At 38.6% G+C, this 15251-nt stretch overlaps 1 protein-coding gene across 1 annotated transcript; it reads left to right on the top strand.

The window, feature by feature from the left end:
- Positions 1–330: 330 nt before the first annotated feature.
- LOC149273813 (capping protein-inhibiting regulator of actin dynamics-like) lies at positions 331–14761 on the top strand. The gene is made up of 8 exons (XM_089505981.1): positions 331–450; positions 1811–1975; positions 2816–2887; positions 3706–3888; positions 4319–7235; positions 7867–8057; positions 8749–8899; positions 14601–14761. The coding sequence occupies exons 1-8, from the start codon at positions 331–333 to the stop codon at positions 14759–14761; spliced, it is 3960 nt and encodes a 1319-aa protein (XP_089362107.1).
- The last annotated feature ends 490 nt before the right edge of the window (positions 14762–15251 follow it).

Genomic DNA, 15251 nt, shown 5'->3' on the forward strand with positions numbered 1-15251 from the left:
TTACTAGCCACATGTTTTGAAACACTGAGCTATTTGGATTCCCCTTAGGTAAATTATGCCAGTCCAACCCTGATCAGCTAAACAAGTGAAACGGTACCCATAGTTCTTTTCCCCCCATTTAAATGTGTGACTAATAAAAAGAAGTATTGAGGATTTTTTTTGTTATAAGATAAGTGGTTCTTTCTTTAACAAGAAGGTTTTTAAACATAGTCTAATTGTTATTATTCTAATCTATTAACCTAAAATATCTGTTTCCGCTGGATTACTAATCAATAATTTGTCCTTATATGCGCTTCTCTATCTTGTAAATATAGTTGTCTCGACAATACCATGGGAACAAGGGCATTCTCCCATGACAGTATCTTCATACCAGATGGGCAGGCTGAGGATGAACATGATGATCAGAGACTGTCACAAGAGTACCTTGGAGGGAAAGTAAAATCTCTCCAGGTAAGGCCAAAATGCATCTTGTATAGCGCAAAGTTTCTGAAGTATTGAGTATTTCAGAACATTCTTAAAGGAGTAGTCCCACCAACCTCAAATTAAAATGTGTTTCCAATAATGTTGTGCCATTTTCTTTTTTAAATGGTTCTAGTTTTTGCATAATATAATGTTTTCGGACTTCTGCATATTTGCTAGGTGGATATGTTCTAGCTCTGCTATCTTAGTTAAGTACACCAGACACACAAATTGACTCTTTTAGAACCAACAGAATGGAACTCTAACTAATAAAATTCTTTAAAGGAATGGATTCCATTAACATTCCCATAAAGAATCAGCTCAGTGTGGCATTTGAGCAGGGAAAGTCATCCAAACTATCCCGTGACTGATAACTATATCACAGATAAATAAAATTGATTGGAAGAAAATGAGATAAACCAGTTTTTTTATCATTGATAACCTTCATTACTATATACTGCACTGCATGTTATGTTCAAGGAGTTTTTGTTTTCCATGGGACTTAAACTCATTTGACTTTAAACACTAATTATAGTTATTGGGGGTAAAATCTGTTATTAGAGCACCCAGTTGGAAAAAAGGTTGAGAGACCCTTTTAAAGCAAAATTGTATGATGGTTCTTGTGGTATGTTAGTGCTTAAGCAACTTGTTTTTTGGGAAATAACTTCCTTGAATGCAAGTTTCGACCACAACACCCAGTAGTACAGCAGGCAGCTATTGCAGTGCTGTCCTATACACATTCACCAAGACGGAATCCATAGAAATCCCATGAAATGAGCACAGAAAGGTTCCAGTCAATGGAAAATGCTGACTTAAGCCACTGTTAGTCTAGATATCACAACAGGTATATATGTGAAAATAGGTAACACAAAAAAACTCTTAACTACCCAAGAGAAGACCTCTCCATTGCTAGCCCTCACCTCCTACTGGTTAGTTTTAGTGGTAAATGAATCATGTTCTCAGCGCAAACTCTTCTTACATATACTTGTGCTACCATCCCATATTATATATGATCCCAAATAGGCGAGGTATTCATTTGCTCAATTCGTTCTTATTGGAATCTGCACACTTCATTACAGAAATGAGGGCACAGGCATATACCTGAAAACATTTTTAGTGTGCAGCAGAAGTAGACACATGGTGGCAGTTCTTAAAGGGTTGCTAATGTTATTGAAAGAGTGTTAGAGCGCAGTATTGTGTCCAGTAGCATTGTACAAAAGAATTACAGAAGGACCTTACGCTTTTATTTCTCTCACCGATTGAACAGTAAAAATAAAAGGAAAACATCCAGTTAATTTCAGTTTGAATTTTGAGAGACCATGGGAAAAACATTATTTTAAATGTATTTTAGCAACAGTTAGCTGGAAACATCCGTTTTGGGCAACCACCCAGCAGTATTTCAGGGAGACGACTGCAAGACCTGAATGCGAGTGCAGAACAAATGGAGGAGACGCACAGCAGCCCTATGGAGATTTTAGGAGAGCGTGACGCAAAGCCGCTAGAAAATCCTGACCAGGTAAAACTCGGAACTCTGGAGAACGCGTACTTGTGGGGCTAGTGCCTTTAAACCGAAGGTTACCATATGGTAGGGTCCAAAAGTCGACTACCACAATCTGCTTTTATCTTACATTTATTGAAAAACAAATTTGTTTGACAAGATGTACATTAACTTTTTCACGAAAATATATCATTTTCACTAATAAGAGTAAATAAATATATATTTGTTTGTGCACTAAAAATCAAAAATTCTCAATATTGGGTATGGCCACAATTTCCTTTAATGACTGCTCTGTCTGGCATCGATCCTACAAGTTTGTGCATCATTTTCAAATCCCATTGCCTTACAAATTATTGATCCTCTTGTGCCTCTTGGCGTTGGATGGCTTGATGTTATAAACCCACTTTAGAAATGTTTTACCAGCATCAATTCCTATGGAAACAACCTATCAATGGCAGCCTTTGTGTCACATAATGATTAATCACATATAAATGAAACAACAATCAACTAATTATTTCTTTAAAATGGTTTGGGTATTTAACAGTAAAAATGATAACATAGAAGCAAGTATGACTATATCTAGTCTGTCCATTTTTCCTGATGTAACGATTTAGATCTTAATCATGTCTTGGCTTAGATTCAGGAAAGCTTTATGCCCATCCTATGCATATTTACATTCCCTCACTATATTAGCCTCTACCGCTTCTTATGGGACGTTGTTCCACTTATCTACGCTCCTCTCATTGTTTCAAATATTTCGCTAGCATGACGTATACATGAAACATCGTTATAAGGGGCCCACATTGAAAACATATATTTCTATGTAAATCAGTGTAATTTTTGTTCACTCACTCATAGGTCACTGGATCACCAGGTTCTATGGGCACAACGAGGTACCCTCTGGAGTCAGAACAGAAATCAGAGGAGAAGGTATTATTGCAAGAGTATATACTTTATACTTATTTATAAAGTATCAACATTTGCTCCAACATATTAGCCTTCTTCCAAAGCTCTTATATACTCATATATGCAGTAGCAGTCTTCTTATGCAGATTGTACATATTATGTACATGCATGTGTCTGATCAGCACTCACTAGAAGACTAACTAAATTTAGTCATCTGGGAGTGTTGGCTCCACTCCTGCTCTTTGTTCAGTGAAAAGACCATTGTTCCACCTTAGGTTCTTCCCATTTCCTTGCTGTAGGTCTATAATGCATACATAAGCAATGCTACATGCATTTGCACAAGTATTGGGGACAAGCTTCATATTTAAATCGTGCAATCACCCATCCATACAAATGACGTTCTAGCATGCTAAGCAGGCAAATGCGCTGTGAGCCTTAAAGGGAAAGAGACAAGCAGATCGAGGAGAAGACGGAGAACATTTATACTGGAGGAACAGCTTTAGTACATTTCATTGCAAAGCTTTCAAATTGATCTAAAATTTACTGTTATTGAAAAACAACATACAAGTTACAAATGTGCGGGCACACACGCGCACGCACCTACACACACGCAGACACAGAAAACCTCCCAATGAGGTTGGCACTGGAAATATTTTAATATCCCTCCTTTCCTCTGGTTATTGATTTGCCGGTTTACTCACTTACTTTTTGGAAAATACAGGCATTCATTTAAATCAATTTAACCTAATTTAGTTTATGTAAAATATACTATATGTTTACTATAATACATTTGGACTGTTTGGGGTGGTGTAAAGATATCAACCATTTTTGCTTCCTTACAGGTGACTCCAGTAAAACTTTCCCGTCCTAAAAGGCCCTTGGCTTCATCTGGCACTATTGAGTCTATAAATCTAGATGCCGTTCCTTGCGTGGTTCCTCGTCTAGATAACAGTGCTGCGAAACATAAACTTTCTGTTAAGCCAAAAAACCAGAGGGTGTCAAAGAAACACAGAGGCATGTCCCAGGTACATTAGACATTAGTGTAAATAAGTGAATGCTTTACTTTTAGGTTTTTTTTATGTATAATGAATTATATATATATATATATATATATATATATACACATGAAGTCTCACAAGTGATCTTTTGGATTGATTTGGGTATGTCATAGGAGGGAATTGGGCAGGGAGCAGGGTAAAGTGGGCACTGAGTAAATGGAACATGGTTGGGGTGTAGGAGCAGCCACATTCCGCTCCCCTGCCTGGAGAAATAAGAACTTGACCCGCAGGCCTAAAATAAAATAACAAATATGGTATTGAAAGGATTATTTCACAATTATTGAATCCTATATTATGATTCAAAATGGCAGAAAAGTGGTGTACATACCTGCAATATACATGTGACTAAAGAATACATTTTCTTCTTTTTTTTTTAAACACTTTGTGGGATTATCAGCATATAGAAGATGTAGAATTTGAAAATGAGAGTGATTCCAAAATGCAAAGAAATGCTGACAGAAGCACGTTCTGTTCAATGGAAACATCGAAGCAGGATACAAGCATGTCAGGCATTTTAAACTGTAAAATGCTTCATGAACAAACATTTAGCAAACTCCAAACATTAGCACAAAAGCAAAAGGCCCAAGACAATAAACAGGAGTTGGGGATACTACAAGGCCCAGTCCATGTGACACATGGGTATGAAAGTAGATGCTTAGAGAAGGAAAGAGTATTAAAGATGGATGCACAAAAGCAAGAGGAAGAACGAAACATAAGGCATGGAATCCATAAAGGTCTGGAAATAGAAAGGAAAAAAATAGAAGAGCAAAAGGTAACTGAAATGAAAGAGCAGCAGAGTCATGTGGAAGAACTTAAACAAAGGGCTGAACAAAGACACCAAGAACTGGAAGAGCAGCGAACTCTCCAACTAGCAGAAGAACAAAAAGAATTTCAACTAAAGATGCTGAGTGATTGCCAACATATTGATAAACAAAAACAACAAGAACTAGAGGAGCAGAGAATTCGCCAACAAACAGAAGAGCAAGAGCAGCAGAGAATTCACCAACAAGCAGAAGAACGAAAACAACGTGAGTTAGAGGAGCAGAGAATTAATCAACAAGCAGCAGAACGAAAACGCAAACTAGAAGAGCAAAAAACATGTCAACAGGCAGAAGAACGAAAACAATGTGGACTAGAGGAGCAGAGAACTCACCAGCAAGCAGAAGAACAAAAACAACAGGAACTACGGGAGCACACAATTCACCAACAAATTGAAGAACAAAAACAACGTGAACTAAATGAGGAGAGAATTAACCAACAAGCAGAAGGACAGAAAAAATTTGAGGTAGAAGAACTGCTAATTTGGCAAAAAACAGAGGATCAAAGACAAGGTGAGCTACAGGAGCAGACATTTTACCACCAGTCAGAAAAACAAAGTGGACATGAACTGGAGCTGCAGAAAACACACCAACAAACACAAGTGGAAAAACTAGGTCTTACAGAGGTGCAACATGTAGAAAAACAACAGTGGGATGCAGGGAGACATAGGACGGAGGAGCAACTGACTGTAGAAGAACAAAAAGAACAAGATTTACACCTCCTGGGAGTTTCAGTGAAAATAAGTAATAGTAATACACAAGAACAAGATCGTTTTATGGAAACTGTGATAGATTTAGCAGATGAACATTCTAATGAAAAACATAAAATAAATGAAACAAATACAAATGATAAGGAACTAAAAAAGAGAAAAAAAAAGCAAATTGAGCAACAGGAACTAATCGGTAAAGAACTAAGATGGCAGGAACTTGATCAAAGACAAAGGCCATTTACATTTAAAGTATCATCGGGTGAAAATCAAATTATATTTGAGAAGGTTCATTTATCCCCAGTTAGTCCTTCGAAAGAGCCACTCCTCCACCCAGATACACAAAAAGATAATAAACCAAATATAAGTTCAATTGCTGTCCTATCAGCTCAGTTTGTTCCCCACACAGCCATTTTAGTTACTGGAGCTCAACTTTGTGACACGGCATCGAATCTTAATCAGATTCAGGATACAGCTTGTAAATCTTTGTTGGGACTCACAGAGGAAAGAAAACACTTAGAAAGCATACAGATTAAGGGTGACAATGACACACACAATGCGAAACAAATCAGCAGTAAAACAAAGTATACATCAGAATCAATAGACAACCAGTCATTCTTGGCTGAGTGGGCTTCCATTCGGTCAAAAATCCTTAGCAAATCAGAAAATAGCAGTCTTCTTGACAAGGACCGAAGGGGACCTCGTATATGTAGTGATGACTGGACTTCAAAAGGTAAAAGTGATTCTCACAGCAATTTAAGAAAAACATTGTCAGCTACTGCTAAATTCTCTATAACTCCTGCCTGGCAGAAATTTCCAGAAATTGTAAATTCCAAAGAGGATATTAGTTACAACTTGGCAAAGCAACCTAGCAAAGAAAACCCAACATCCATAAATTCCAAAAACGAAACTCAGGATAAGACTGCAGAGAGAACAGTAAAAGTTCGTGAAACCGTCACAAATAAAATTAAAAAGCAGGTTACAATTGATGGAAATTCAGAAGGCTGGATATTTTCCAAAGATCTTCCATCTTTTCTGGTTCCAAACCCTCCTGAGTCCCCCCGTAGGGGACAAGTAGCATATCAAAGTGTTTCTGAAACCCAAATAAGCAATAGCATCCGAAAAAGTGACAGATTACTACAAAATACTGAGGAGAAACTTAACCCATTTGGTATAAAGTTAAGGAGGACAAATTACTCTTTAAGGTTTAATTCTGACCCTCAAAACGAGCAGAGGAGGAAAAAAAGGTACAGTGCCGGTGATAGCTTTGATGGAGTTCCAGTTCTTTTAGTTGCTGCAGATGAAGCAGAAATTAGAAATGATTCTAGATATTCATTGTCAGTATCACCCACCAAGGTAAAGAAAGGTACAGCTGCAAAGATAATGAAGGATACCTCAAATAATCCATCTGAAGAAGGACATTCTGCAACCATTCCACAGATTCCAACCTCTAGCTCATACGTATCTTCACCTATTAAAGACAGAATGGCACCAAAATCCCCCACTATACAAAAACCATCACTAGCACCAAAACCTACAACTCCTACTCCTCCATCCTCCCCACTTTCTCAGTTGGACAGGACAAGTATAGCTGACCTGCCAGAACAAACACTAAACAAAAGTGAACAAGACAAAGAATTACTCAGAGACGATATAAAAGTGAATGCCGTAACACCACTTGTAAGTCATTGTGAAAATGAAGAAAATGAAACAAAAGACCAAAAATGTTCTTTCCCATCCATCCCTTGGAGAGAAAGGTGTGACAAACGACCAGATCAAATTCACAGAGGTAAATATAATGTAAATTTATAGTAAAATAATGTCCACTTTTGTGAGTGGTGAACTAATACAGCATTTGAGTACCTAAATTTAAGCTTAATTGTATTAACTGATGTAAAAATAGTGTAATGGGAATAATGAGGGTTTTTTTAACTACTCCCAGACATCTTTCAATAAAACTATTGGGTTTTATACTTATGAGCTACAATTACTACAAATTCACCATTGACATTTTCTAATAATAGCTGCAAAAGCCATATTGCTTAAATTAGATGCAAACTAAAAATCAGGGGCAGGCTGGCCACTGAGACAACTTGAATCACACGGGAGGAAGGCTGAAGACAAGCTTCACGCAAAATAAGTTGATACATGTGAGTCAGTCAGTGTGTGTGTAAGCGGAGGGACAATTGGATTTTCTAGCCTCTCGGCCGAAAAGGTATGAGCTCTCCCGTGCAAAATGCCCTTCATATTCAGATTATCATTATTATTATTATGGTTCTCCTAAAGAAGAACCATGTTTGTTTTGACTTGACAAAGTCACTATGCTAATCAGAAATGTTGAAAGCTTGACAACTTGTATCTAATAACAACTCAAATGAATATAAATATTTATACTTTTTCTTTTATGTTTACTTTCCCAGAAAGACCTGTTCTCCAGAGTCGGCACTCTCTAGATGGATCAAGACTGATGGATAAAATCGAGTCAGCTCAACCTCTCTGGATAACATTAGCTCTACAAAAACAAAAAGGATTTCGAGAACAGCAAGCTTCCAGAGACGAAAGGAGACAAGCCAGGGAAGCCAAGCAGGCGGATAAACTGGCAAAGGAAAATGTAATCAAATATATAATACATATCTATGATACCATCATCAAAAATAATAAGGATCTGTACATATAGACTTTTAAGTGTTTTCATTGAGGTGCAAAAACTATAAGGTTTTAAATTGTTTTTGAGGTACCTCATAATAATGCACTTTGCCCGAGTATCATGTATTTATTATCTACAATTACACTAGACAGTAGCATTTTTAAGGCCACATTACTAATTTATCTAAATTTTTAATTAGTTTTTGAAATTATTAATGAAATGCCATTATGCATATCCTAAATAAACTTCTATATTTAATACATATATATTTTCTTTGATGTGATATGCACTGATAAATACATTATGTTTTTTTCTACATTTAAACAATATTTGCTGTATGACATTTATGACTTTATTAGAAAAAGTCACAATCCAAAATTCCAATGCTTAAATTCACAAAAAAAAACAACCTTGGAAGTAGACAGACATGTATACATTAATGAAGGTGTAGTATTATACATAGACAGCGCATCATATACATAGAAACATAGAATTTGAAGGTCTGTCAATAGTTAAATCAATAGCGTTACACCTGTTAAGCTGTAAAAATGTCATGTTTGTTGAGATTCTAAGGGATGCCAATTGATGATGGGTACCGACATGGACTCACCTAAGATATATAAATATATTAATATTAATGCTCTCTCTCTATTAGACCTCCAGTGTCCAGACAGGGGTATATAGGAGCAGATCTGGTTCTCTGCAAAAACCACCTGCCACAGAAGAGAAGAAAGAAACCGTGGTGACTAGGCTTCAGCGCAGAGAGCAACTGCAGAAATCTAACACTCTCCCAACATCTGCCACAGGTAAAAGAAAATGCATATACACATGTAGACTGGGAAGCACCAGCTGGAGTGGGACACATACCAAGCCAGAGCCAGTTAATGGCCTAGGTCATGGAGCCAGCCTATAAGCTTTCTCACCAGGGATAGGGAAGGACATACCTTATGGCAGACATTTTGACAGTTGATAGACTCAGCAAAGGTCTATCATTCAAAAAATGTAAAATAAAATTAAACAGACCCTCTGGGTTACAAATGTGTTAGAGTAATACATTCTGTACCGTTTAGGGCCCAAAGAGTAATGATTAGTCTGTAAAAAATACACACATATACAGTGGATATAAAAAGTCTACACACCCTTGTTAAAATGCCAGGTTTCTTGTGATGTTAAAGAATGAGACAAAGAAAAATCATGTCAGAACTTTTTCCACCTTTAACCCCTTGATGACAATTGCCGGTCCGGACACGTCACGGAAAAACATGTCGTTAACGACAAATGACGTGCCAGGACCGTCATTTGTTAAAACGGGTAAAAAAAAAAATCGATCCGTGATCGATTTTTTTACCCAAACGGCGTTGCTGTAATGCCTCGACCTCGAGGCATTCAGCAACGCCATGACCTGAATCAGGGGCCATGTCTGGCCCCTCCCCGGGGCGTCAACATCCGCCATACAATGTATGGCGGCGGACGCCCGTTTTAAAAGCGTTTAGGAGGCGATCAACGATAAACTTAAATGGTGTCGCTGGAATGCCTCGATCAGGACTGCTGCCGGTGATCTTCGCCATCAGCAAGATGGCGGCGACCCGGGAAAAAAAATAATAAAGACGAAAAAGTTCGCTAGACGGTCTCCTGACCCTCTAGAGAACTCTGGCTCCACTTGCAGGTTGAATATAGGTACTGCATTCAACCATGCAAGTCAATGGAGCTCAGCTTTCTAATCACAGTGTGATTAGAAAAAAATAAATTAAAAATAAAATAAAATTAATAATCATTAGAAAAAAATAGTAAAAAACCAGTAAAATGTAAAAATAATTTCCCTCTGATGTCACTATCAGGGGAACCTTCAAGTTGAAAAAAAATCTTAAAAATGTTTTAAAAAAGGCAAAAAAAAATTAAAATATATATATATAAAAAATATATTTTTGTGAGCAAGTCCTAAAATTAGCACATTAGCTTAAAACAATTCTCGCATGGAAAGAGTTAAAATACTGGCATATTAAATGCCCATGGGGTGTCTACTTTTAAAAAATTTATGATTTGATGGGGTAAATTGAATTGGCCGGATTCAACAAGGTCCCAAATAACACGGGGGGGAAGGATGGCCACACATCTAATTTCCAATTAGAAAAATGCACACGTACCAAATGTGGCCTTTTAGTTCCCCCCAAAAATGACAAACCCATGCATGTGGGGTATCACTGTACTCAGGAGATGTTGCTGAACACATATTGGGGTGTCGTGTGACAGCGGCATATACCAGGAGCTGTAAATTCATACATAAAGTAGGTGTGTGTGGGAAAAATACACACACAAAAATACTACTGCAAACTTTGAAAAAATGCTGGTGGTAAAGTGTGTGCGTGCAAAGAGTTAAAATACCAGCATTTAAAATACCCTGGGGTGTCTAGTTTTCAAAAATATATGGCTTTATTGGGCACACTGAAATGGCCCGGCTCAAAGATGTACCAAATAGGGCATGGGCAGTGGATCCCCAAATGCCAAAGTTCCACATTGAAAAATGTGCACGCTCCAAATGTGGCCCTTTTGCCCCCAAACAGCCAGGCAAAATCATTCATGTGGGGTATCACTGCGCTCAGGAGATGTTGCTGAACACATATTGGGGTGTTTTGTGATAGTGACATATACGAGAACTTTTTAATTCATACCTGAAGTAAAATGTGTGTGACAAAACAAATGCAAAAAAATGACTACCACAAAGTTTGACAAAGACTGGTGGTAGATATGGTGCATGGAAAGAGTTAAAATACTAGCATTTGAAATACCCTGGGGTGTCTAGTTTTCAAAAATATATGGCTTTATTGGGCATACTGAAATGGCCCAGCTCAAAGATGTACCAAATAGGGCATGGGCAGTGGATCCCCAAATGCCAAAGTTCAACATTGAAAATGCGCATGCCCCAAATGTGGCCCTTTTGCCCCCAAACACCCAGGCAAAATCATTCATGTGAGGTATCGCTGTACTCAGGAGATGTTGCTAAACACATATTGGGGTGTTTTATGATAGTGACATATACCAGAACCTGTTTATTCATACCTAAAGTAAAGTGTGTGAAAAAACAAATGCAAAAAAAATGACTACCATAAAGTTTGACAAAGGCTGATGGTAGAATTAGTGCTTGGAAAGGGTTAAAATACTAGCACTTGGAATACCCTGGGCTGTCTAGTTTTCAAAAATATATGACTTGATGGGGTAAATTGCATTGGCCGGCTTCAAAGATACCCGAAATGGCACATGGGGGGAAGAATTACCAGATTTGGAAAAAATGGCTTTGAAATAGCAAAACGCTACCTGTACTTTTTGCCCCATAATGTGTAGAACAAAAAACATAAAAACATTGGGTATTTCTAAACTCAGGACAAATAGTAGAATCTATTTAGCAGGTTTTTTCATTACCTTTTAAAGATGAGTAAAAGATTTTTCAACTAAAAGTTAGAAAGTCATTTTTTTCTAAATTTTTCACCATATTTTATACTTTTTTTAATAGTAAATAATATGATACAATCAAAACAATGTCATCTAAAGAAAGCCCTTCTTGTCCTGAAAAAAACAATATCTAATGTGTGTGGGTTCAGTAAACGGGAAAGAAGAAAATTACAACTAAACACGAGCAGAAATGTTAAAACGGCCATTGTCACGAAGGGTACAAAAAGTTAAATCAGCCTTTGTCACGAAGGGGTTAATGTGAACAATTCAATTGCAAAACAAACTGAAATATTTGAGGGGGGGGGGGACCCTCACAATACCCTGGTTGCATAATTGGTTTTATTACAGCAATCAGTGTTTTTGGGTAGGAGTCTATAAGCATGGCACATCTTGACGTGGCAATATTTGCCCACTCTTTTTTGCAAAAGCGCTCCAGATCTGTCAGATTGCGAGGGCATCTCCTGTGCACAGCCCTCTTCAGATCCCCCCACAGATGTTCAATTGGATTCAGGTCTGGGCTCTGGCTGGGCCATTCCAAAACGTTAATCTTCTTCTGGTGAAGCCATGCTTTTGTGGATCTGGATGTGTGCTTTGGGTCGTTATCGTGCTGAAAGGTGAACTTCCTCTTGCTCTTCAGCTTCCTAACGGACGCCTGAAGGTTTTGTGCCAAAGTTGCCTGGTATTTGGAACTGTTCATAATTCCCTCCACCCTGACTAAGGCCCCGGTTCCAGCTGAAGAAAAACAGCCCCAAAGCATGATGCTGCCACCACCATGCTTCACTGTGGGTATAGTGTGCTTTGGGTGATGTGCAGTGTTGTTTTTTGCACCAAAACATACGTTTTGGAATTATGGCCAAAAAGTTCAACCTTGGTTTCATCAGACCATAACACATTTTCCCACGTGCTTTTGGGGGACTTGATGTTTGTTTTTGCAAACTTCAGCCGGGCTTGGATGATTTTCTTTGTAAGAAAAGGCTTCCGTCTTGCCACCCTACCCCATAGCCCATTCATATGAAGAATACAGGAGATTGTTGTCACATGTAGTACACAACCAGTATTTGCCAAAAATTCCTGCGGTTCCTTTAATGTTGCAGTAGGCCTCTTGTAAGCCTCCCTGACCAGTTTTCTTCTGGTCTTCTCATCAATTTTGGAGGGACGTCCAGTTCTTGGTAATGTCTCTGTTGTGCCATATTTTCTCCACTTGATGATGACTGTCTTCACTGTGTTCCATGGTAGATCTAATGCTTTGGAAATTCTTTTGTACCCTTCTTCTGACTGATATCTTTAAACAATGAGATCCCTCTGATGCTTTGGAAGCTCTCTGCGGACCATGGCTTCTGCTCTGAGATGCAACAAAGCAAATATCAGGTAAATCCTCCTAGAACAGCTTAACTTTATTTGTGATTAATCAGAATCACTTTAAATGATGGCGGGTGTGTAATGACTTCTATTTAACATGAGTTTGAATGTGATTGGTTAATTTTGAACGCAGCCACAGCCCCAGTTATAAGAGGGTGTGCACACTTATGCAACCAGGTTATTGTTAGGTTTTTTTTGTTTTCCCCTCAAAGATTTCAGTTTGTTTTGCAATTGAATTGTTCACATTAAAGGTGGAAAACGTTCTGACATGATTTATCTTTGTCTCATTCTTTAACATCACAGGAACCTGGTATTTTAACAGGGGTGTGTAGACTTTTTATATCCACAGTACATTGCCCTTGCACACAAACATCCTCACTTATACTTGCCCTTGCAGCCAGAAACTTACTTGCCCTTAGACATACTTGCACTAACATGCAAACACTTGCAAAGCACACACTTTCTTTCCCTTTTTCTAATAATCTCTCCCGTTCTCCCCATCTCTCTTTTCTCGTTATCTATCTTTTTTTCTCTTTATCATTCCCATTTCTGAATATCTCTTTCATATCTCACCATCTCGCTTCTTTTTTATGATTTATCCTCCTCTTTGACATTATCTTTCCCATTTCTTCATAATCTCTCCCCTTTCTTCCCATCTCCTCTCCCAGTGCTCCTGTAGTAGGAGTGTAGGGTCTGTTTCTACAGACCTCTGCTTCAGTGCTCCATCACGGTACGCACGGCTTCAGTGCTCCATCACGGTACGCACGGCTTCAGTGCTCCATCACGGTACGCACGGCTTCAGTGCTAAGCGCCAGGATATGACATCAAATAATTCAAAATCATTACAAAAGCCTAATGGCTCTTAAAGCTGAAAAAAAATCTCTCTCCCACCCAGGGCCGGCCCAAGGCAAAATGCCGCCTGGGGGCGAATTTTAAAATGCCGCCCCCCCCTTATCTACCCTTCCTCTCCCTCTGTCCCTGCCGCCCCCCCATTATCTAGCCTCCCCCCCCCCTTGTACTTACCTTTCAGCAGTCCTGCGGCGAGTCTCCCTGTTCGGTCTCGGTGCCGGCTGGTAATGCTGAGCGCCGGAAATGAGGTAATCTTCCGGCACTCAGCATTACAAGCTGGCACCGAGACCGAACAGGGAGACTCGCCGCAGAGGAGAGAGGGGCGCCGAGCGGGTACTGACAGCTTGGTAAGCGAAAACCACTCGGCGCCCCTTTCTCTCTCTTTCGCTTTAAAAAAAAAAAAAAGGGCTTGGGGGGGCAAAGTGCCACCCCTTCAAAAGTGCCGCCTGGAGCGGTTGCCCCACTCGGCTCCATTGTCGGGCCGGCCCTGCTCCCACCTCTAAGCTAGGCATTCGGTTCAAACCGGCTCATTCAAAAGGTTGTAAATTAATTTTTAATAGAACATTAAAGAAAACGAGGCTACAAGGGAAAGGGTTAGAAATGTTCTATACTTAACTATTAACTTATATATACATTATTATATATTGCCATAAACAGCAGGTATAGCATGGGTGCGCTAAAGCTGTTTATCACGAAGAGCAGCGATTGGAGAATTCATAGAGTTTTAGTAAGCTGAATTCTCAAAGTCAAGATCTTTAGGTATGGGAATTTTGAAACACGCTGTCAACTTGTTGTACACACTTCACTTTATGACTATTCAGCACTTTTCTTTATTTTCAATTTGTTAAACAGTGGAAATGTCAGAGACCATTCCAGGCCCTCCTTTAGGAAAAGATATTCCAAAGAGATTCTCTACTCCAGATGCTGCCCCTGTGTCCTCAGAACCTGCCTGGCTGGCCTTGGCCAAGAGGAAATCAAAAGCCTGGAGTGACTGTCCACAAATCATTAAGTAGACATTTTATTTTAACCAGGTAGACATTTTGCAATGTGTTTCACTATGTTTTTGTTATATTATGTAGAGTAGCTAACAAGGGTTGTATGCTTGGGTCTTGTCCCAAAGAAAATCAGATAAAATCAACCTTCTGTATGACTTCAAATCAAGGGTTGTTATTTTGGATAAATGCCACATTATTTATTAATACAATGTATACATTCTATACAGTTGCATTTCATAAACCGCCATGCTAATTGTATTGCTGAAAGCAGGTGAGAAATAACTGTAATAGGGCTATTTTTGAAAAATAATCACAATCTGGTTATACTTTTCCAATTACCTATCTCTCTACGTGCCTAGGGCATAATGCATTCAGAATAATCTGTTCAGGTATTTAGGGGCTATAATACAATAAGTAAATTAGAACATTTTATCTTAGTCCTAATGCTGGCATAACAATGTGCACACTATATGTCTTCTCTGGACCAACAGGGCCAACACAATTTTGC

The sequence above is a fragment of the Sceloporus occidentalis genome, unplaced genomic scaffold (assembly GCF_023333645.1).
Source record: "Sceloporus occidentalis isolate IW3139 unplaced genomic scaffold, rSceOcc1.0.p SCAF_358, whole genome shotgun sequence".
Classification (NCBI taxonomy): domain Eukaryota; kingdom Metazoa; phylum Chordata; class Lepidosauria; order Squamata; family Phrynosomatidae; genus Sceloporus; species Sceloporus occidentalis.